This window comes from Megalobrama amblycephala, linkage group LG2 (assembly GCF_018812025.1).
Source record: "Megalobrama amblycephala isolate DHTTF-2021 linkage group LG2, ASM1881202v1, whole genome shotgun sequence".
Lineage (NCBI taxonomy): Eukaryota > Metazoa > Chordata > Actinopteri > Cypriniformes > Xenocyprididae > Megalobrama > Megalobrama amblycephala.
Window position 1 is genome coordinate 42,058,443 of NC_063045.1, and position 23,875 is coordinate 42,082,317.

General features: G+C 37.6%; 2 protein-coding genes across 8 annotated transcripts in view; one reads left to right on the forward strand and one right to left on the reverse strand.

Annotated features, from left to right (window-relative positions):
- The window catches only part of si:ch211-127i16.2 (probable flavin-containing monoamine oxidase A), a 59,325-nt gene extending 51,431 nt beyond the window's left edge, over positions 1-7,894 (reverse strand). The window contains exons 1-5 of the mRNA XM_048176336.1: positions 7,758-7,894; positions 7,531-7,618; positions 6,061-6,241; positions 2,705-2,819; positions 2,446-2,603 (exon numbers count right to left, since the gene is read on the reverse strand). Coding sequence (XP_048032293.1) covers positions 2,446-2,603; positions 2,705-2,819; positions 6,061-6,241; positions 7,531-7,618; positions 7,758-7,875 — 660 coding nt within the window. The 5' untranslated portion in view covers positions 7,876-7,894. The remainder of the gene's footprint in view (positions 1-2,445; positions 2,604-2,704; positions 2,820-6,060; positions 6,242-7,530; positions 7,619-7,757) is intronic.
- A 37-nt stretch (positions 7,895-7,931) lies between these two features.
- vsig8a (V-set and immunoglobulin domain containing 8a) lies at positions 7,932-23,819 on the forward strand. 7 transcript variants are annotated; one of them, XM_048176349.1, is made up of 11 exons: positions 7,932-8,150; positions 8,775-8,878; positions 9,193-9,351; positions 13,913-14,014; positions 14,147-14,241; positions 16,299-16,468; positions 16,601-16,805; positions 19,086-19,238; positions 21,986-22,108; positions 22,190-22,328; positions 22,457-23,819. In XM_048176349.1, the coding sequence occupies exons 3-11, from the start codon at positions 9,242-9,244 to the stop codon at positions 22,620-22,622; spliced, it is 1,263 nt and encodes a 420-aa protein (XP_048032306.1). In that variant the 5' UTR covers positions 7,932-8,150; positions 8,775-8,878; positions 9,193-9,241; the 3' UTR covers positions 22,623-23,819. The 7 variants fall into 7 exon arrangements, with proteins under 7 accessions (XP_048032306.1, XP_048032316.1, XP_048032361.1 ...); XM_048176359.1 differs by having other exon boundaries at positions 8,797-8,878; XM_048176404.1 differs by lacking the exons at positions 7,932-8,150; positions 8,775-8,878 and adding exons at positions 9,617-9,681; positions 9,793-9,891 and having other exon boundaries at positions 9,222-9,351; positions 13,913-14,019.
- The last annotated feature ends 56 nt before the right edge of the window (positions 23,820-23,875 follow it).

Here is a 23,875-nt window from a genome sequence, read left to right on the forward strand (position 1 = left end):
TCAGACTACACAACCATACAATATATATATATATATATATATATATATATATATATATATATATATATATATATATATATATATATATATATATATATATATATATACATCTCAATAAATTAGAATATCATGCAAAAGCTTTTTCTTTTTCTGTAATTTAATTCAAAAAGTAAAACTTAAACATATTCTAGATTTATTAGACAAAGTAAAATATTTCCAGACTTTTTTGTTTTCATTTTGATGATTACAGCTTGCTGCTCATCAAAGTAAAAAAATCAGTATCTCAAATTATTAGAACATTTAATTTCTAAGTTCTATTAAATGACCATTCTCAGGGTATAAATACTGGGTTTAGGTCAGTAATCCCAACAGCAGTTATGGGGAAGTCTGCTGACTTGACAGTTGTTCAGAAGACGATCATCAAGACCCTCTACAATGAGGGTAAGCCACAGAGGGTGATTGCTGAAAGAGCTGGCTGTGCTGTGCCAAAGCATATTCATGGAAAGTCGACTGGAAGGAAAAAGTGTGGTAGGAAAAGGTGAACAAGTGAAAGGAATGACCGCAGGCTTGAGAAGACTGTCAGGCAAAGTCGATTTAAGAAGTTAGGAGAGCTTCAAAAGGAGTGGACTGAAGCTGGAGTCAGTGCATCAAGAGCCACCACACACAGACGTCTTCAGGAAATGGGCTACAACTGTCACATTCCATGTACCAAGCCACTTCTGAACCAAAGACAACGTCAGAAGCGTCTTACCTGGGCTAAGGGGAAAAAGAACTGGACTGTTGCTCAGTGGTCCAAAGTCCTCTTTTCAGATGAAAGTAAATTTTGCATTTCATTTGGAAATCAAGGTCCCAGAGTCTGGAGGAAGAGTGAGGAGGCACAGAAACAATGTTGCTTGAAGTCCAGTGTAAAGTTTCCACAGTCAGTGATGATTTGGGCTGCCATGTCATCTGCTGGTGTTGGTTCACTGTGTTTTCTGAAGTCCACAGTCAGCAGCCATCTACCAGGAAATTTTAGAGCACTTCATGCTTCCTGCTGCTGACAAGCTTTATGGAGATGCTGATTTCATTTTACAGCAGGACTTGGCACCTGCCCACACTGCCAAAGGTACCAAGAGCTGGTTCAATGACCATGATGGTGTTACTGTGCTTGATTGGCCAGCAAACTCGCCTGACCTTAACCCCATAGAGAATCTATGGGATATTGTCAAGAGGAAGATGAGAGACACCAGACCCAACAATGCAGATGTCCTGAAGGCTGCTATCAAAGCAACCTGGGCTTCCATTACACCTGAGCAGTGCCACAGGCTGATTGCCTCCATGCCATGCCACATTGATGCAGTAATTCATGCAAAAGGAGGCACAACCAAGTATTTAATGCATAGAAATTAACATACTTTTCAGAAGCCTGACATTTCTGTTTAAAATATCCTTTCTTTTATTGATCTTATGAAGTATTCTAATTTATTGAGATAGTGAATTGGTGGGTTTTTGTTAAATGTGAAACAAAATCATCACAATAAAAATAACCAAAGACTTAAAGTACTTCAGTCTGTGTGCACTGAATTTATTTAATACACGAGTTCCACAATTTGAGTTGAATTACTGAAATAAATTAACTTTTCTACGACATTCTAATTTATTGAGATGCACCTGTATATATTTTGGGGACAGCCATGGTCTAATGAGAGAGAGTCAGACTGGTAACATAAAGGTTGTGGGTTCTATTCTCAATACCGGCAGAAATGACGGCAAAAATGTCTGCCCACTGCTCCAGGTGTGTGTATCCACGGTTTGCAGTGTGTGTGTGTTCACTACTCACACTTCTAATGTGTGTGAACTAACTTAGGGTTAAATGCTGAGGACAAATTCTGAGTATGGGTTACCATACATGCCATATTCTGATTTTTTTTTCAGTGGAACACAAAAGTAGACTTGTGTTACACAGTTTTTCATACAAAAACAATCGATAATGACCACATCTATACTATCTATAAATCTCCCAAAAAGCACAAAAAGCTCCACAAGAACCATAAAATGCAAATCCACGTTAAAAAAAAAAAAATCACAGACTGATGTTGAAATTTCAGTCTATATCTCACTCTTTTTATAATAATTTCATGGTGTTTTTAGTACTTTTTGGAGCTTGACAGGCCTTGATTACTATGTTGTTATATTACAAGAACTGTTTACTTTGTGTTCTGTGGAAGGAAACAATCATATGTGCATGAGAGCAAATCAATACAAAATTCTTTTTTTCTGCTGAAAATGACAAAACTAATTTTTTGCTGAATTAGTCCTTTAAAAGCTGTTGGTATTACAAAAGCTGTGCTTTGAAGCAATTACTGGCTTCTTTAGGAACTGAAACTGTGCTTACATTGTTAAATAACAATGCAGATTGTGAGAATTATCTCTGCGTCGCTCATCCACCTTATCGCTCTCTCTCACCTTGACTCTGAACTCCTGACCCGAGCCAGGTGTGGTCTCCAGGAGGCGTAGGGTGCCCCCTGCTGCAGCGGAGTACATGAGAAAGTAGAGGAAGGAGACCTGAGAGGCTTCCAGGCCGAACACGATACGGCTACACAAGGATATCTCCTCTTTTATCTCTGTAGGGCGCACAGGGACAGATAGATAAGTATCGACAAATGTCAAAGGCTGTTTTGCACAATGCAGTGAACTAAACATGGAAAAAATGCACAATGCTCACGTGTGGACCAAATATGTTTTTCCATGAAGGAGTAAAGCGTCATGCTGTCATAGAGCTCGGCATTAGGAGAACTCATTGGGTCTTCAACTGATATGGCCTTAGTGAGACGGTCAATCTAGGAGATATACACATAATCCACTTGAAAAAGCATGCTTTTAGTACACCAGTGAGGGCCGCACGATATACTGAAATAAAATCAATATCATGGTATGGCTAAGTGCGATTGCCAAATCAGCTGTGGTTTAAGTAAATATATGTGCTTTTCAGAGTGAAGTGTAACATTTACACACTTGTAGTTCATGTGTTAATGTGAATCAAGCTGTTCTGAGTCGCCGTGAGCTGCACATGTGTAAATGAATATACAGCGCCTTCACGTTGAAAGCAGCAGCCCATTTATTTATTTGCCAGAAAAACTTCAAAATAAAAGTTGATAGTATACCATTTGAGTAATTAAGCCATAAATATTTGTATAGTAATTTTACAGTATTTTTTAATTATTATTACAATGTATTTCTTGTTTTGTTTAATATATTTAATAATAATCACAATAAAATCATAATTATTATTATTTTAAAGTCATTTGAATTAGTCAAAACACCCCAAATATTCTAGAATTATTAATTCTCTACAGGATTTTTCCTGAATTAAAAATATTTTGGTGGCTGCCAAAATTAATCTTTGTCCCACCAAAGATTTATTTGATCATTTAATGTGATGATACCTGCCATTCCACAGTACTGGTACCCGCCGCTGGCTGCTTTAAAACGCTATCGTGAGTGTTTGTGTAAGCGATCTGTGAAGAGCGTCAAAGGTTTCTATTTACATTGTGTTTTTGCAGCGATGAGCTTTGTAGCCTATAACAGACATAGAGTATCTGTTGAGCATGTGAATGCAATGGCCAATCAGATGTGTTTAATTTATTAGTCAGAATCCACTCTCTGTAGTGTCTCCGCCTAGCAGCAACAATTATTAGTAAAACATTAGTAAATCACGTTGCGTGATTCATGTAAATACTCTCCTCCTATAAATTTTGCATATGAAAGGGAAACTCTTACAAATGCATATGTGATGCGATCTGGGAAAACCCGTCAGATGTCGCGATGGAACGTTTTCAGTAAAGTAAAAAAATAGGTTGAATGTAATTTTTTTGTCAAAATTGGGTTTTCATTAAATTATCATTCTATAACATCTTGTCTATCATCTCAGAAAATATCAGCAAAATTTGCGAACTAAGTGCAGAAAAATAGCGATTTATAGTGGCAAGGCTTTATTTAACGTTTAAGAACACACCCAGCGTAGGTTAAAAAAAAAAAAAAACGGCTATAGCTTTCCCTCTCTTAACACTACAAAGACAGTTCACCTATCAAAATAAACCACATAACATGTAGAATGAAGGTGTATTAATGCAAATTTCCTGCCAGTACTGTATAAACTACGGCATGCAAAGATTAATTTTTTTCTAATACAACGTTATCGTGAGAAGGCGGAGCACAAGACAACAACAGAGCTATAATGAACACGTTCTAATAATGTGTTTATTAGAGGTTGAATTAAAATCAAATACTGCCAAACTGCCCATACTACTTCTGAATAGGATGTCTACTTCATAAAATGTATGAAAATATGGAAATATATGGTTCAGATCACTCAAATAAACGGAGGCGCACTTAAATGGTCAGATATGGAGCTTGGGTGTCATCTAGTGAAAGAGTTTGGTACTGCGCCCACACAAAATCTTACTGAAAGCTCATTTTTTGAATATTTCAACATTTTTGGCTGTTACTTTCTTGCAGTTTAACAGTAAAACATGCTTTGTAATATATTATTATAAAATAAAAACAATTACATTTGTACATTTTCATAAACTTAAACTTCTATAACTTTTTTTTAAATTTCACTTTCATTATTGATTTCACTTCTACAATAATCATACTAGTGTCTTTTTTTAAAACAAGACCAAACTTAGGTCTATATTCCAAAGCATTCAATTACAACATGGAAAGTGCATTTTCATGTCAATGCAAAAAAAGGGGTGACAGTTATTTAAACCTGTTTTTCTCAGAATTCCGTTCCTGAAAATTAGAGCGAGCAGCCGACTTTAGATAACCATAACTTTTGTTACAGACAAGCTATAAAGAAGTTTTGGAAAGGGCTCGAATCCAGCTTTCATATGGTATTGAAACCTGTGATAGGTAAAATTTCACCATGTGATGGGTTTTCGCAGATCACATCACATATGCAATTAGGTCAGCCTCAAAAACAACTCAGTTCATGCCTTTTCAGCACTAATTTTGCACTGCATGTCTTTAGTAAATCCAGACAGTAGTTTTTAACTCCAAAAGAGGGTTTGCGCTGACTCAAGCTGTTAGTAAATCTGGCCCAGTGTTAATAAGAGATTCATTGCACAGTGTAAACAGCTTCAATGACTATTACAGGTTTGCGCAGGAGTGCAGCTTTGTGTACCTTGCATTGTAATTTACAGCTTCAGTGATTATAACGACAATGATCTTTGCTAAATTTCTGTATATAATATATATTTTACTACAAATTGCAAAGTTTCTGGATTGACAACCACACCAATGGACGGAACAAAACAATCTGACGCTGTATGTCAAATGATCTGTGCATTAGGTCTTGGAGTGTAAATGCAAAATAATAGACCTGCCTCTTTTTCTATGTAATGTGTTACTTTGTTCATTTTATTTCTAGCTTTTCAAATCAGTCACTTTGTGACTTTTTACATATAAATTTACTTTAAATTTTTAAATATAAAATAGTTCTAAGCACTTTGTTTTATGATCTGTCCTGACATTTGTGTGTGGATGACTATGTTCGTCCACCACAGCTGAAAGTCATTTTTGACGCTTTCCAAACAGAGCTGTTAAAATCATCTGTTGAAACTTCCTGTATTTTTTTCAATATTTTTCATCACAATATATTGCAGAAAATCCAAATAATTTAAAAATAAAGTTTTTTTTTTTTTTTTGTTCCCAATTTCGTGCAGCCCTAACACCAGCAACACATTTCTATTCTTATTAGTTGAGCTTCAAACTAGCATGATGTCAAAAATGACCAAGAGATTGGAGAAAAAACCCATTAATCCACTCAGTACACTTAGGAATAGCAGCTAAAAAGCTTTCATACATCTATACAGGTCTGAGCAATCTAAAAGATTTATGGCGTATGCTAAACGTATATGGAAAATATGCATCTTAAATACCGCATTGAACCAAAGTCCATTCATCCATTAAGATATGAAATAATGGCTATTAGTCACATTCTACTACTCAATAAAAAAAGAATTATTCTAATGTGGACTGGCACTTTGTCAGATGAGATTGTGCTGTTTCTCCTACCCGCCACAGAATCTGGGTGAAGTCCAGCAGGATCAGCGGGGAGTATGATGGGATGCTAGAAGCATACGTTGTGATTTTAGCATGCGGACCACCCATGTGATGCACCTTCTTGCCCTCTGTGTATTGTGGAAAGACCTCCACACCAAGCTCTTGAATAAGCTCCATGACGTGGGTCTGCGAGCTACAGGAAATGAAAATCAAGAAAATTGCGAGTAACCGTGTTTCTGCACACATTCGGATGTCTAAAGGCGAAAAATCAGCTTTTGTGTAATTGGATGAACATTCTGCTTGCCCTCGTCGAATGCGAAGGCTTTCACAGCCCCAGGCAACAGCTGTTTATTGAGCTCTGTGGACTCTGAGAGTAGCTTAGGGTATTTTTCTAATAGTTTGGTTAGTGAATTGCACCAATAAATGCTTGAAAACACTTTTTTGTGCTTTTAGGCTTAAACAAGCTTTTGTGATGTTCCAATTATCACAAAATAAATAAATAAATAAACAAACAAACTATAGGGAGACCGAAGCTAGTTGTTACAAGGACTTTATTTCAGTCAGTATGAGGTTTTGAATCAAAGGTCTAATTATTACACAAATATGTGTTGTTTCAAAACCCTGTTAAATTACAAAATAAATTCATGCTGTATGTGCTGGGTAACAAGCAAATAACACAATACAACCACACTAAATATTCCAGCAAATGTTAATTTCATAATAAAGGTAGTCATAAAGGCTCAGTCCCATAAGTGTATACATTTTACAGTTTACAGTGTACAGTACATAAGTGTACACATTTTATTATTATAATATTTAAGCAAATGGATTTTAGCCAGCTAAATGTAATTCCCACTCGCACTCACACCTACAGACAATTTAGTGTCTCCAATTCAAAAATCCTGCATATCTTTGAATTGTAGGGGAAATCGGAGCACCAGGAGGAAACCCAAAGGGAGGAGAACATGCATGTGTGGATTTGTAGCGATTTATTTTGTGCTGTCTTGTTATTTGGTGCAAGTATGGAAGCCTATTTCCACCACATACAAAAATAAATCAATAAATCTTGCTTTGGTAAATCTTGATTATAACATGAAAAGTCGTAATTATATAATATAAAAAGTCAAAATTATAAAATACATTTAAAATTAAGACAAAGTCATAATTATGAGTTCAAAAGTCAAAATTATAATAAAAAGTCGAAATGATGACTTAGTTTGTCATAATTATGACGTTTATGACATAATTTTTAAGTCATAATTTTGACTTTTCATAAATAGGTGCCTTCATTTCGACGTTTTATTTGCTATCATAATCTTGAGTTTCTGTCACAAATTATTTGGTAGGCCTATGTCATAATTACGTTGTTCACTCTCTCCACACGCCAAATAAGAGTTGTCTGCATACAGTGACATTAAAACCCTTCCTTAAAAAATGCAATAACCATCATCACCAGCACCACCGCTACCATGTAAACCTTACCTGGACACCCACTGTCCACCCATGTCCCACTGGTCAACGCCATTCGCGGCTGGTATGTCTTCACTTACAGTTCTTCCCCCGACACGGTCTGTATGCAGAAAACAAAACAAGCAAATATGAAATGCTCTTGTTTAGCATAGCTATGCAAGTGGACTGCAGACATATGAAAGTAGAGTTCATTAAAGAGAATATCTAAGAAAAGGAGTGTTTTCATGCGAGCGACACACCTCTGGCCTCCAAAACCAACACGCTGAGTTGCGCGTTTCTCTTTTGCAGCCTGCGAGCCGCGCTGAGTCCAGACAGGCCAGCGCCGACTACAACTACGTCAAACTGATCTTCACTCATTCCTGCAGCGGGTTGATCATATAGCTCGAGAAAATGTGTTGCACAGGCGAATATAACACCTCGATTATCCTGTAGAAAAACCAAGAAAGGTGAAAGTTCGGCTTTATGATCCACATTTGTTGCTTTCCATGAACGTACTTGGCACTTTACCCTGCTAAAGCGGGTAGCTATCTGCAGTGGGACACCGGAAGATATTCAGACCTCCCACTTGTGTTTAAACTGATTATTCTCTCTGTTCTACTCTGTTCTCTCTTTTTGGAATTATTCTCAAAAAAGTAAGTTATGTGGATAGCCTACTTTGTTTAGTCACATTTAAAAAAAATAATGTACATGCATTAGACAACAAAATATCATACTATGGAATTTGCAAACAATGTAAACTGAAATGATTGTGTAAACAGAAAACCAAACAAATATGAACAACAACAATATGAAACAGCAAAAAATGATAAAATATAAAAATGTACAGAATATCAAACCATTGTTTTGGGCAATAGAAACTGTAATGAACACTCTCAGATAATGTGCAAAAACTGCACCATTTTTTTTTTTTTTCTGACAGTGAATAAATTGCATAAATGTGTAATATTTAAATACATGTAGCTTTATCATGTTAAATAATAATTTGAGCATAAGATCCTAAATAAAATTAGTTGGTTTAGACATGAAGAACACTTGTTAACAAATGTAGTTCTATGTAGTTCAGCATTGCATGTGGTCACCTACCCCATATGCACAGCAGGTCATGAAGCAAAAGCTTCACGTGCTCATATTTGCCATAGTGTATGCATTGTTTACTATATGGATAGTCTACTAACCTTTGACCTTTGAACAGCATAACTCAAATGCTTAGAATCTGATTAACTGTAAAAACATTGTTGTCTTGTTTATTTGTTTAGGAAACATTTCTTTTCCCAACAGTCTTTCTGAATTGCATAACAGCCATCTGTTGACTATCGCATACTCACATGTGAAGATGGAGCAGCTGCTAAATGTCTTAAATGTAAGTAATCATTCTCAGTTTCCTTTATGTTAATGGTTCTCATAGTCAAGCATGTGTAGTTCTTAAAGATAAGGTTGCAGTGGCCTATTCAGGAAGGTGTGTGGAGCCTTAATCTTCATTGTAAAGGAACCACCTTTAGATGGACTTTAACTGCATGTTAGCTTGGTGAAAATGCACTGTGCATATCAAAAAACAAACAAACAAAAAAACAACCTTTGTTTATTTGTTAACACAATTGCATTAAACAAATGCCCTGCATATTGATATACTGAATCGTTCCACTAATTTATTATTCTGTCCTTTGTTTTTCTGAGTGGAGTAACCAGTTGTCACCTGAGACCAGTCTCTGTGGACCACATTACCATGGCACCACCTTCACTTGATACCAGAAGTGACTTCTTGTCTCACAGTGGAGCCATTCAGCAGGCGATGTGCATGAGGACTGAGCACAGAGATGAACTGGCCCTCCATCTGTAAGTTTCTATATATAAAATTCCATTTTATCTATGTTTACATGGCCTATTTTCCTGCCCAGATAAATGTTCATGCAGAGGAACCAGTTGTTCCGGTCGATCAGCATAAAAGCAACCAAAATGTTGTGTTGTATATTGCATGGTACTGGAAAGATTTTGGTGAACAATGAGGTTACAGGCTCTCAAAACAGTGTAGGAGGAAGAAAAAAGTGTGTTACAAAAAAGAAAAACAACAGAGATGTTTTTTTTTTTTTTCCACTCTCAGCAGGAAAGTAGATAAGAAACTTTCGCTTTGTGATTGTGAGTAAAAATATCTTCTGGTCACAACAGGTGAGTATATTTTACTTTTTGCTACAATATAATACTTTCCAGGTTTTGCATTCTATTTTTTTTTGCTGTTTATATGTATGATAATCATATACTGCCATTGAATTTCTTTAGAACAAGCTGGAATTAGTCATTTTGGAATGAGTAAATTTGAGGAAATTCACCAGTACAGTGACTGTAACGTATAGTCCATTGAAGGCAAGCAAAGTTGAGGTGAACCCAAGTGCAGTTATATTTAACAATGGTGACAGAATAAACAAAATCTAACGAGGACTTCACTTGAACTTAACATGACTTGACTAGAAAAGACTTGGACATGAACAGGGGAATCACATGACATAACCAGGAACATGACAAAACTAGGAACGTAGTTATGATAATTACAAAATAAAAGACAGAAAATATAAATGAATAACCTAAAAGTGGTTTAAAAACCAAAACCAAACGTGACATATTCTACCTTAAAAAAGCAACTCCAGATGCCCTGGCCAAACACTCACCCAAAACAGCGTGGAGCATGGGTGGGCCTGGACCGTGGAGCATGGACGGGCCTGGACCCTGTACTAGAGGACTACACCATGGAGGAACAGGTGGCCGTGCGGATCCAGCGAGATAGATACCACCAGGGTGGAGCTGGCAGATTAGAGGGAGCCATGCGGAGCAAAAACCTGGGCAGTCCTCCTGGCTGTGACATGGGGCATAGCAATTCCATGAACGGCCTCCATGGATTTTGACATGAGACATAGCAAGTCTGTCAACAGCCTCTGTGGCTGTGTTATGGGGCATAGACAGTCCAGAGACGGCCTCCTTGGCCATGCCATGACAGGGCAGGCAGAGAGTTCAAGAGCAGATAGTGCTATCTCGGGAGAAGCTGGAGTCGACGTCATTGCCTCGGAAGACACTGTGGCAGACATCGGCTCCACCTCAGAAGGCACTAAAACGGATGCAGCAGCCAACTTGGGAGGAGCTGTAGCATTGTAGCGGTCACTGCCGCCATCTCAGGAGGAGCTGTATAGCAGTGTGTGGTCCAAGCACCCAAGATGGCAGTGGCCATCACAGGAAGCACAGCAAACGGTCAAAGGATCACTGAAACACAACCGATCTCAGGAGCACCGGACTTGGAGGCACTGGGACCACCAGACTTTGGACCACTGGACTTGAAAATGCTGAGACTAACGGACTTGGGACCACTGGACTTGGCAGTGCTGAGACCACTGGTAACATTTTCACAGCCCCACGGACCGACATCATTGGGGGGTTGACACTCGTATTGGTTCACTTGATCCATTGCATGAAAGTGTCCTTGAGTGTGACCGCATTAAAGTCCGAGCAATTACTGTGTCCTCCACATATTGCTCAATTGACTGATTGCCCTGCCGCCGGAGGTGCATGAGAGTAATTGCTGGGTTCACTGTAGGGGCTCTAGCTTTCTGTAACATAGGCCACGTTCACACAGTCATTTTTTTGGGATTGACAACCGCATTTACTTACAGGTGTGAGTCTCGAAATGTCTCGTTCACACAGCAACTTTCAGTAGCGTTTGGAACACTGCCTGTATGAACGTGCAGCGAGTGTCAAGCCTGTACTCTCTTACTAGTAGTAACCATGACGACAGTAATCAACGTAATATTAAAGATGGCGACATCCATAAAACTGAAAAGTATTATCACTTTTCACATGACGAGATTAACTGAACTTCGAGTTCATCCATCAAAACCTTAACATACAGCAGCATGTAAACGCGCTATAGCCGCGTGTCACGTCCTTTGCGACATCTCGCGCATACACGGCATTTGAAAAGAACACAAATCTGACATGAGCCGTTCCGATGGAGAACAGTGACTGGATCTAACACCACCGGATCTTAAGATGCCGCACAGCTCACATCACTTTCGCTGTAAGTTACTGAAAGCGAAACCACACACAAACACCGGCTCTCTGACTCTGTATGACGTGACAGATAACTAGTTGTCCAGTCCTGTTCCGTTCACACAGCGCGAATATTCCGAGAATGCGGTTGTGAGTCCTGAAAATTTACAGGTTTGAGTTCGGTTATAGAATGTGTTTGTCACTCCCGTAAATAACCGTACTGCGTGTGAACGTAACCGTATTAAGGACTCAAATACAGGACTGACAACTGTATTTTGCTGCTGTGTGAACGTGGCCATATAGTCCACTGAAGATGAGCAGAGTTGAAGGGAACCCAGGTGCAGTTATATTTAACAAGGGTGACAGAGTAATCAGAATCAAAATGACTTGACTTGAACTTAACATGACTTGACTAGAACAGACTTGGACATGAACTGACCAACAACGGGTTACATACTAGCCAAGGAACAAAGGAACATGAGCCAAGGAACACAAATACACATGGACCAATCACATAACAAAAAATGCCTGAGAGTAATCAAACAATGAGCCAATGACCAAACAGAACAGAGAAACACATGACTAGAATAAATCAATAGGTGTGTTCGACTTGAAGTGGTGCTGTGCAGGCCAATCAGTGTATGACATCAAATTAGGAGTGCGATTAGAGAGCAGGCGGTTATGTATGCTTTTGAATCGCTCTTGTGGTACACCGCTCGGTCTGCGCAGTGCTACTTCAAGTCGAACAATAACAACATGACATATAAAGCAAGGGAAGCACATGACATGATCACATGAGGAACAGGGGAATCACATAATAATAATAAATTTGTTACATTTATATTACTTTTCTGGTTACTCAAAGCGCTTTACATATAGTAGGGGGAATCTCCTCAACCACCGCCAATGTGCAGCATCCACCTGGATGATGCGATGGCAGCCATATTGCGGCAGAACGCCACCACACACCAGCTTATTGGTGGAGATGGGAGATAGAGTGATGAAGCCAATCAGTGTATGGGGATGATTAGAAGGCCATGATGGTCAGAGGCTAATGGGCAAATTTGGCCAGGCTGGGATTTTTAACGACCACAGAGAGTCAGGACCTCGGTTTAACATCTCATCCGAAGGACCATGCTTTTTGACAGTATAGTGTCCCCATCACTATACTGGGGTGTTAGGACCCACACTGACCACAGGGTGAAACCCAAACCCAAATGGGACAATAAAGACTTCAGATGCAAAAGCCTCTAAGTGCCATCTGAAATTGTCTTCTAAAATGAGCATTTTTATCAAGCTCGTATGTTTAGGTTCAATAATTTCACTTTAATGTCAATTAATAGGTCATTTTCATTGTCATTAAAGGTGCTAAAGAGGATCTTTTCGTCGACTGAGAAACCAAAGACTGTTAGTGAGTTTTTGAAATGAGCGCATGCGTAAGAACAGCCCCCCTCCTTCACAGCTCATTTTGAGGGAACGCCTCCCAAAACTCGCGCACGAGTATTGGAACACGAGTGTTTGTTTACCACCGGCATTCGCTGTGTCGTGTTAGTGGATTCATTATGTCGGACTCACCGCAGGTAACTCATAATCTGCAGTTTTTACTCCTGTCTCTTGACAAAAACATTGCATGTGGCGCCTGTGGAGTGTGGAAAGTTACTGGAGCGCGCACGCCTCTCACAAGGAACGTAATGGCAGTAACTGACAAGCCAGAGGGCCAATCCGCGCACGTCTTTCACAAGGAATGTAATGGCAGTGATTGACAAGCCAGAGGGCCAATCGTTTACGCGATGATCGTGTAAACGATTGCCTGATGTTTTTAAGGCCCTACTTTGTGCACAGATGATGTATATTAATATTATTCCTTTCAGTGCACCTAATAAATAGTCTTTTATCAGTTAGTAAAGACAGTTTCAAGTAAAATTGCAAAAATGTATAAAACAAAACATCCTCTTTAGCACCTTTAAAGTGAAATTATTGAACCTAAACAAACGAGCTTGATAAAAATGCTCATTTTAGAAGAAAATTTCAGATGGCACTTATAGGCTTTTGCATATGAAGTCTTCAAATATTTTTATGCTTAAAAATGTAATGAAATAGTAACACTTTATAATAAGGTTCCATTTGTTAACATTACTTAACTGGATTAGTTTACATGAACTAACAATGAAAAGATGTATTTTTACTCATTAACATTAACAAAAATAAATAATGTAACAAATATCTTGCTTATTTTTAGTTAATGTTAGTTAATGCATAAACTAATGTTAATTAATGGGACATTATTGTATGACCAAAATATTGAACTAAGACAGAATGAATTACTGGTGTAAAAATGACTTTTGCAGTCTCTTTTCCTTTCTAGGCTCAGCATGTTTCTTAAAAACTTCAGTCAGCTGAATGGGAGGAAGTGGCACAAAAAAGGGTGTTCAAACATGAATGTACAAAATCTCTGCTGCAACACGAGGTACTGTGAGTTACCATTGCAAGTTCAAAATATGGTACCCAGCAAGACATGCTCATTATCTCCCTCATAGTTTCTTTCAGTCATGCTCCTCTCTTCTAGCTTTCTCTCTCTTTTTACTTTCATCTCTCACAGATGTCTAAAACAGATGTCTTGTGTTAGACGAACAAGTTTGTCCCCGTTGTCCTCATTTATGATATTGACTGTCCTCGCCGTGTTTCTCAAAACAAGTAAGTTTCTTCACAAGGAATTCCAGCACAAGACTAGGTAATTTGACATTCTGCTCAGAACCGTGCTAAAGTTCCTCAATTAGGCCTGAAAGTTTTCCTTCATGTATGATGGGATTTATTCACAAGCATCTGGACGAAATCCAGACATTAGTCATTTGGAGAGTTTCATTATATGAGCCCATATGAATCATTCATGAGGGAGCACCAGGATGGAACTTCAGTATGAAACCAGGAATTTTGGAATTACAGTCTAATTGAAAATAATCATCCTTAGACTTTGAATTACAAAGAAAAAAGCTGAATGACCTAGAAAGAACAGAATAATTAAAAAGACTAGCTCTGCTCCTTATTTCATGTTCAGCTTGGTTTGAAGCTTCAATATATCATAGTTAAAAGAAAAATGTCTTATAGTTTGTTGAGCAAAATGGTATATTTACAGTCTGAAGACAAAAACATAATCTGAAAACATAATTTGATCATAAAACTAAGCTTTTAAATATAATCTTATAACACATATTATTGGGAGGTATAGAGTGAAAACTGATATTTATATGCAATTTATCTAAGTAGTCTGCTGTTATAAAGATCTCATAGATTTTTATTTCAGAATTTCATCTTACTTTTTGGCCATAAACATCAGCATATGAACCAAATTGCATATTGCTCAATTTGGGCCTCTAAATAAAATACAGGTGTTTTTTCCTCCTTGAGTAGCTATGAACTCCATATTCTCATTTCATAGCCTAATGTGTGAGCCATAAAAGCCTGATATAGGCCTATCAAATATAATACTCAACAAAAATCACATATGCAAACTTTAAAAAAACATACAAAAAAAAAACCTTACTTACTACTTACTTAGACGATTTACTAATTTGTTCCCTTGATTTACTAAATTGTGTGCACAACTTACTAATTCGTTCCCTCGATTTACTAAATCATGCGCATGATTTACTATTTAGTAACTAAATAGTAACTCGTGCACACGTTTTAGTAAATCGAGCGAACAAATTAGTAAATCGAGAGAACGAATTAGTAAATCGAGAGAACGAATTAGTAAATCGAGAGAACGAATTAGTAAATCGTGCGCACAATTTAGTAAATCGAGGGAGTGAATTAGTAAATCGTGCGCACGATTTTACCTACTATTTTTTTTAAATAAGAGTTTTCTTTTCAGACCATTAATTTCCCCTGAAATTAGAATAGTAGTTTCCAAATTATGTGTAAAATAAAGTCATGTTCTACAAACATTACACAGAGTCATACCTAGAATATGAAGTTTGGAAGTTTTGTGTGCTATGTTTATAACAAGTTGCTAAATAAGAGCTAAAACTACTACAAAGCTGTAAGGTTTCCATGTAGTCGTTATATAGATAGTTATGTGTGTGGTGTGGCTGTATATAATATTTGCCCATTTCTGTCACATAAGAAAAACAAAACTATAGTCAATAATAATTAAATGATAAAAAGCTGAGATTCCAAGTTAAAATTCTGATATTGTCATTATTATGATTTTTAGGTCATAATGTTGACTTGTCGTGATTATGACTTTTTATCTCATCTTTCAATTTTTATCTCATAATTATGACCTTATATCTCATAATTCCAACTTTTATGTCTTAATAATGACCTTATATCTCAGAATTATGACTAGTCAAGATTGACTTTATCTCATCTTTCAATATTTATCTCATAATTATGACTTAGTATCTCAAAATTTTGACTTTTTATGTAATATTTATTTTGAGAGATTTATTTTTATTTTACTTTTTATCTCACAATTATGATTTACCAAAACATGTTTGTTTTTTTCTTATTTAGCAGAAATGGGTTTTCATAGTATTATATAAAAAAACATGAAAGTTTCAAGTAATGTTAACCACAGCCTTGTTTTACTTTCTTAAATAAAAATACTGTTGTAAAATCCCATTCAAAATGTAGAGAAATCAATATCAATTAGCCTTCTAGGTTGGCGTAGTCACTGACGTCAAGACTATGCAACTCTTCAGAGAATTTTGCAAATGGATGCACATCAATCTTTTGCCAAACTTTTGCAGATGTGACAGGAGCAATGAAAGTGACCTCCAGTGGACCACAGACTATGCAGATGGCTCAAGGGGAACCTGTTACACTAGACTGCACCTACACGTCAAGTTCAGCAGACATTGGCGAGCTTGACATTGAGTGGTCAGTTGTCAGTCCAGACACCACAAAAAAGGACCAAATGGTGCGTAAGGTGATCTGTCACAGCTTATATCAGTGAAATGACAAATCAGTACTTTGACTCTTACTGATGATTTATGTATGTGATGAAAAACAACTATCAACTATAATTGATATTTGCATTGTTGTCTATTAGATCATATCATATACAGGTGGAAGGAGATATACCCATGGTGACCCTGCTTTAATGGAAGGTGTGGACTTCACAGCTGTAGACCCATCCCAGGGAGATGCATCTCTATCTATCACCTCGCTGATGGTCAGCCATGCTGGAACGTATCAGTGCAAAGTTAAAAAGACACCTGGGGTGGACAGTCGGAAAATATTGCTGATTGTGATGGGTAATGTTTTATATTTGAATACTACACAGAGCGTTTCTTTGAAGGATCTTTAAAGAATGCATGAAACAGAAGTTGCTGCCATATTTTCTTAGCTATTATGACATAAGTCTGAGTGAAACAGCTTCTTGAGCAAAGACAAAATGTAGGGCAGCACTTGATTTTGTCCAAGTGGAATTGATTGGATGGTTGGATGGTTGTGGATTGCTATTAGTCGATCTCATGTGAGTGACAACTTGCCCCGTCCTTGTGTCAGTAAACACATCATCAGAGGAGAGACGAGATGTCACTGCAAGATCGAGGGGATTATTTTGATTAAAGATTACGAGGAGAAAAATCAATGTATTATGGATAATTGATATAGCAATTTAAAGCAACTTTATCCATTATCCATAATCCCTACATTAAATTCATATTAAATTGTATCAAATATTCATCAGGCATCCAAGGAACATTTATTTGTACATCTTTCATTCATCATTATACTGCCCTGCATTGTGTTTTGACCACATTAATAAAAACTACAGAGATTTGATCATAAAACTAAGCTTTTAAATATAATCTTATAACACATATTATTGGGAGGTATAGAGTGAAAACTGATATTTATATGCAATTTATCTAAGTAGTCTGCTTTTATAAAGATCTCATGGATTTTTATTTCAGAATTTCATCTTACTTTTTGGCCATAAACATCAGCATATGAACCAAATTGCATATTGCTCAATTTGGGCCTCTAAATAAAATACAGGTGTTTTTTTTCACATATGCAAACTTTAAAAAAAAAACTTACTTACTACTTACTTAGACGATTTACAAATTTGTTCCCTCGATTTACTAAATCATGCTCATGATTTACTATTTAGTAACTAAATAGTAACTCGTGCACACGTTTTAGTAAATCGAGTGAACGAATTAGTAAATCAAGTGAACGAATTAGTGAATCGTGCGCACGATTTAGTGAATCGAGGGAGTGAATTAGTAAATCGTGCGCACGATTTTGCCTACTATTTTTTTAAGAATGGTTCATACGCGTTACCTACTACTTCGTTTCCTCGATTTGCTAAATCGTGCGTACGATTTATAAATCGAGGGAACGACTTAGGGTGCTTTCACACTTGGTTCGATTGCCTGGACCGAACCCGAGTTCGATTGCTCCCCCCTCCCCCTGCCCCCACTGGACTGTGTTCACATTATATTATTTGGGTCCGACCCGCGGTTCGTTTGCGTCATCAAACCAGCAGCTGTTTACTCCGTTGCTTAGTAACGACGGCGCAGGAGAAGGCGGCAAAATGCATAACGTTGCTCTCCTCACTTTCATATTTTTGTTTTTGAACCGTTGGTTTTGTTCATAACGACACTTGCCTCTATCTGCCGCGACTGTAGTACGGAAGGTGAGCAGAAATAAGAAAGGCTACACTACAGCTCTCTGCTTGCAGCACGTCAGTCACGCTCGTTGGGAAAGTGAGTGAAACACACACAAACACACATTTTTATCAAATAATACGGCATTAATAGCGGTTCACTTCCGCAATTTGGTACGTTTGCATTCATATCAGAAGCGAACCGTACCGGAGTTCACTTGAACCGCACCCCAGACCACCCTTTTTAAGCGGACTCGGGTACGGTTCGCGGGTGCGCACCCGAGTTCAGAAGACCGTGTTCACATCATCCAAACGTACCGAACTCTGACGTCAATCGAACCCGGGTGCGCACCAAAAGTGCTAATGTGAAAGCACCCTTAGTAAAGCATCTGCACGATTTAGCCTACTTTTTTTTCCCTGCATGTCATGTGCGGGGCTCCATATATTTCATATGTCATGATTAAGAAATCCTGACCAGTGGTGCATTTCCCAAAGCCAAATATGGTTCAAGTTCTGTTGTTACAAAGTTACCAACAATTCAGCAGTCTGGCACAGCAACAAATGCCTCAACCAATGGTGTGAGTTTGGGGCAGAGCTATTGTTTGGTTTTACCAATAGAAGTGGGGATAAGTGTTCAGTCAACCTCTTTGAAAATGTTTCATGTAAAAGCGGATTTTATTTAAAAACTTTTTTTTTTTTTTTTATCAATTCTATTTATTCTGCTTTTTGTTCAAAATTGGATTTTTCCTTGATTTTGAAAGGTTTATTTTGAAGAGAAGAGTCCTTGAGGAAAATAGACATGCACAATTTCTCAGCAGTGCTTTTGGCTCCCTACAGAATTGCACAACACAATTATTCAAACAGTATTGAATTTGTATGGGTGAATAGGCTAACAGTGTTTTGACTCTCTGTGTGGTAGTGAGCCCGTCCGTGCCGAAGTGTTGGGTTGATGGTGGTGAAGCCGTGGGCGAGGCAGCATCTCTCCGCTGCAGATCGGATCAAGGCTCCACACCTCTGCTGTATTCATGGAGGAGAGAGAGCGGAGGTCCCATTCCTCCAGACGCCATTCAGAGTTAGTGCTACCTCTGGTGGTAATGTATTGTAATGACATGCTACTTCTCCATCAGTGATTCTAAACAACAGTTTTGACTTCCCAAAACAGTATACAAACCATCACTTTGATTGCTAAATTACATATTTTATTTTGATATATAAATTATGGCTTTTGCAGATGAATGTGGAGCCTATACAATTTACCATATGGATTATATAACTTTTTTATGCCCAAAACACTTAGCCTGGGTGCCAGCCCGAACCCCGCCCACAAAATTTTTTGGACGGGAAGTTCGGTCTGGACTCGATCCATTGTGGAGTAATTATGCTCGGCTCCCAGAAGGCCGAGCCAATCAAATTGCCAGTGCGGGCTTTAATCGATGATGGACAGGCTATCTGCGGTTACGTAACCACCCACGTCATCAAAGAGCGCTTGGGTTGAATTGGTTTTCACCAACGATGACTGCAGCTGGAGAAGTAAGATGTTTAGATTCCACTATCACGTCTGTAATAAAAGAAATCGACAGCGCATTAATTTTAAAAGACGAACAAAGAACCGCAATCAAGGCATTTGTCGATGGGAAAGATGTGTTTGCCGTCCTTCCAACGGGATTCGGCAATAGTTTAAGTACAAGTTCAACATACGTCACTTACCCTCGTTGCTCTGATTGGTTGTAGGTCTATCCAATTGAGTGCAGAGTTTTTTTTTTTTTTACTGGTTCGGTTAAGACACGCCCCATAATTCAAGTGCAATGGAGCAGTATCAGACTAACATTCTGCCTAGAATATGAGTATGACGAAGTCAGGCTACAAAACACTCTTAAAAAAATTAAAAATGTTTTGTTTAAAATACAATAAATTGGTAATAAAAGCAAATCAGATCAGAAATGCATAGTTTTTGTATGAAAGAATTTAGTTGTCATCGAAATGATAAGGATGATTCACAAACTAAGTTGTTTAAACAGTATATATACATACACTTAGGCACATTGGTATTTTCACAAAAAAACAAACAAACAAAAAAAAACCCACTGGTTTTGCACCAGTTATTTATTTTTTTTGCTGTAGTGTGTCAGTAGGAAATATCAGTTTACATTTCCAAACATTCCTTTTGCCACTAATTGTAATAATCCAATGAGATTTTTGTATGCACAAGGAGTCTGACAACAGCCGGTATGCTCCACACAGAGATCTGATCTCACCGACTCTCTGTGATTACATGAAGAAACAGAAAAAAACTGAGACAGACTAAATCCAGAAGAACTGTGGCAAAATCTCCAAGATGCTCAAGAGAAGTTTGTTTGAAATCTTTGCTAATTCATTACAAATAATAATAAAAAAATAAATCACATGTACATAAGTATTCACAGCCTTTGCTCAATACTTTGTTGAAGCACCTTTGGCACCAATTACAGCCTCAAGTCTTTTTGAGTATGATGCTACAAGCTTGGCACACCTTTTTTTGGGCAGTTTCTCCCATTCTTCTTTGCAGGACCTCTCAAGATCCATCAAGTTGGATGGGGTGTGTCGGTGCACAGCCATTTTCAGATCTCTCCAGAGATGTTCAATGGGTTTCTAGTCTGGGCTCTGGCTGGGCCACTCAAGGACATTCACAGAGTTGTCCCATAGCCACTCTTTTGATATCTTGACTGTGTGCTTAGAGTCGTTCTCCTGTTGGAAGATAAACCTTCACCTCAGTCTGAGGTCCAGAGTGCTCTGGAGCAGGTTTTCATCAAGGATGTCTCTGTACATTGCTGCATTCATCTTTTCCTAGATCCTGACTAGTCTCCCATTTCCTGCCACTGATGCTGCCACCACCATGCGTCACTGTAGGGATGGTATTGGCCAGGTGATGAGTGGTGCCTTTTCCTCCACTGAGGAGGCCAAAGAGCTCAATCTTTGTTTCATCAGCCAGAGAATTCCATCTGGCCACTGTGCCTTTTACTGAGGAGTGGCTTCCATCTGGCCACTGTACCATACAGGCCTGATTGGTGGAGTGCTGCAAAGATGGTTGTTCTTCTGGAAGGTTCTCCTCTCTCCACAGAGAAATGCTGAAGCTCTGACAGAGTGACCATCGGGTTCTTGGTCACCTCCCTGACTAAGGCCTTCTCCCCTGATCACTAAGTTTGGCCAGACGGCCCTATCTAGGAAGTCCTGGTGGTTCCAAACTTCTTCCATTTACAGATGATGGAGGCCACTGTGCTCATTCAGTGCTGCAGAAATTCTTCCTTCCCCAGATCTGTGCCTCGATACAATCCTGTCTCAGAGGTCTACAGACAATTCCTTGGACTTCATGGCTTGGTTTGTGCTCTGACATGCACTTTTAACTGTGGGAACGTATATAGACAGGTGTGTGCCTTTCCAAATCAAATGTTCAATCAACTGAATTTACCATAGGTGGACTCCAGTCAAGTTGTAGAAACATCTCAATATATATATATATATATATATATATATATATATATATATATATATATCGAGTGTCTTGGAGATGTTGCCACAGTTCTTCTGGATTTAGTCTGTGTCCGTTTTTTTTTTTTTTTTCTCTCTGTTTCGTCAACAGAAAATTTTTTACATAATTTTCCAATTGAGACATCCCCAAATGGCTACAAAGGGACGTTTTGTCAATTATATCTAATTTCTGTGGAGAATTTGGTACCTGAAAATGTATTGTATTTATATTAACATTCTACACAGGAGGAAAAGAACCCCACAGATTTATTTTAATGAATGAGATTTTATGCATGTTTTTTCTCTATCCATTAGACTCCCTCACAGGAGAACTTCTAATCAGTAACCACTCTTTAAGCCACTCCGGTGTCTATTCCTGCGAAGTTTCCAATGCCGTTGGGAAAAAGAGCTGTCGGCTTAACCTTCAAGCTGTGAAGCGTAAGTAAAGCATCAGACCAGTGATTTGATGCTAACTGATTATTCATAATCGTCAATATTAATGATCGTAATCTTTCACAGCTCCTAACAGAGCGGGGGTCATCACAGGCACCGTTGTTGGATGTTTACTGCTCATCATGATCGTCCTGCTCATTATCTGGCTTCTCGTCTTCAGATGTAACTGGAATCGACAGGAGAAAGAGTTCTCCAATGAGATTAGGTGATATCAACCCCTCCATTTTTCTCCATGAATTCCTTCCATTTCATTTGAAGTTTGATGATGATAACAAGACATTCTCGCTCTGATGTCTTTGATAAACAGCTTTTGTTTTCTTTCTGTCTTTAAAGAGAGGATGCTCTTGCACCTGAGAGCCGTCCTACCAGCCGAATCTCCAGCTTCCGTTCAGGTGTGGCCTACAGCCAGGTGGGCCAAAACCAAACTGAGCATCCACCCTCCACTAACACCAGCTACAGCACCGCAAAGTATGACAGCAGATTTGGCTATGCTGTATGAGAAGTCATATTATACTGAAGATTGTCATTGGTCTGCAGTTAAAGGTACACTATATAACTATTTGCCCTCTAGTGGTGAAAAACAAAAACGCATGCATTTTGTGGAAGAACGTCGTTTAGGTTGTGCTTCGCTCTGCGTGACTGTGCGGGTGACTATGGCCCTTCACAATATATAATGCTTTACAATGCCGTTTGGTCTAAAATATAAACACTTATAATAGGCTTACCATAGTGAATAAGGGTAAGATTTTTTAATTTTTTTTTTTTTTTTTTTTTTTTTTTTACAAAATAGTTACATAGTGTACCTTTAATAAAAGAGGTGAGCTTTTATTTGACTCTTAGAAGAAAAAGTTCTACATAGAACCTTAAAGGATTCTGTCTGATGCATCACACATTGAACATATATCGAATATTTAGTTTTAATTAATTCATTTTATTTTAATTACATTTTATGAATTAAAAACATGCTTTATCACAAGAAAAAAATAAATAACATGTTAAACATGAAAGTATGTCAATCATTTAAGACATTTATCCTTATATAGAACCTTTTTGGACTAAACTGTTCATTAAAATTGAGTCAAGAGCCTAGGGTTCTCTATAGATCCCCATTTCTTTTCTAAGTTGATTTGATCATGTTGCAAGATACAATATGGAATCAAAATGTTATGTCTTGTAATTGTGTAACATTCAATGTAATAAAGTTTAATATAAGAGAAGGATACATTATGCCTCAGATTAATGATGCAAAATCAGATCTCATGTAAAATGATATTGGTAGAGCTCACAAGGCTTAAATTCAATATTTTTGTAAGGAGCATCCATTATTGATTTTGTTTGTTTGTTTGTTTGTTTTTTGTTAATATTAAGTAAATAAATGTATAAATTGCAAGTTTTTTATGAGATTTGAATGTTGATGTTAATGACAAAAATGTAATTAAAAAGCCATTTAAATGTAATGACACAAAAAAGTCTAATTTGACGTATAAACTGAATTCTCTTTATTATTAAGTGTTTTTATTTGATAAAAAAATGTTTGTTTTGCTGTAGTTGTTTTCTTCAGGAGTTCTGTTAGTACTGTTAAGATTTGCAAATGTTATACTGAAAGGCTAATGTTGTTATAAATGTTTTAAACTGAACTAAGAATTTTAAACAATTACTTGTATGTTGAATTTGCAATAAAATTGTATAAAATGAAGATCAGTTTTTTGATGAATAACATAGATATTAACATTTTTAAACATTAAAATTTCT

What these genes read in the sequence shown, in the direction of transcription:
- vsig8a (XM_048176349.1), top strand. Translation starts at nt 9,242, where the DNA reads ATGGCACCACCTTCACTTGATACCAGAAGTGACTTCTTGTCTCACAGT. An exon ending in GATGAACTGGCCCTCCATCT is followed by an intron (nt 9,352 to 13,912) that starts GTAAGTTTCTAT and finishes TTTCCTTTCTAG; the next exon opens with GCTCAGCATGTTTCTTAAAA. An exon ending in AATATTGCTGATTGTGATGG is followed by an intron (nt 16,806 to 19,085) that starts GTAATGTTTTAT and finishes TCTGTGTGGTAG; the next exon opens with TGAGCCCGTCCGTGCCGAAG.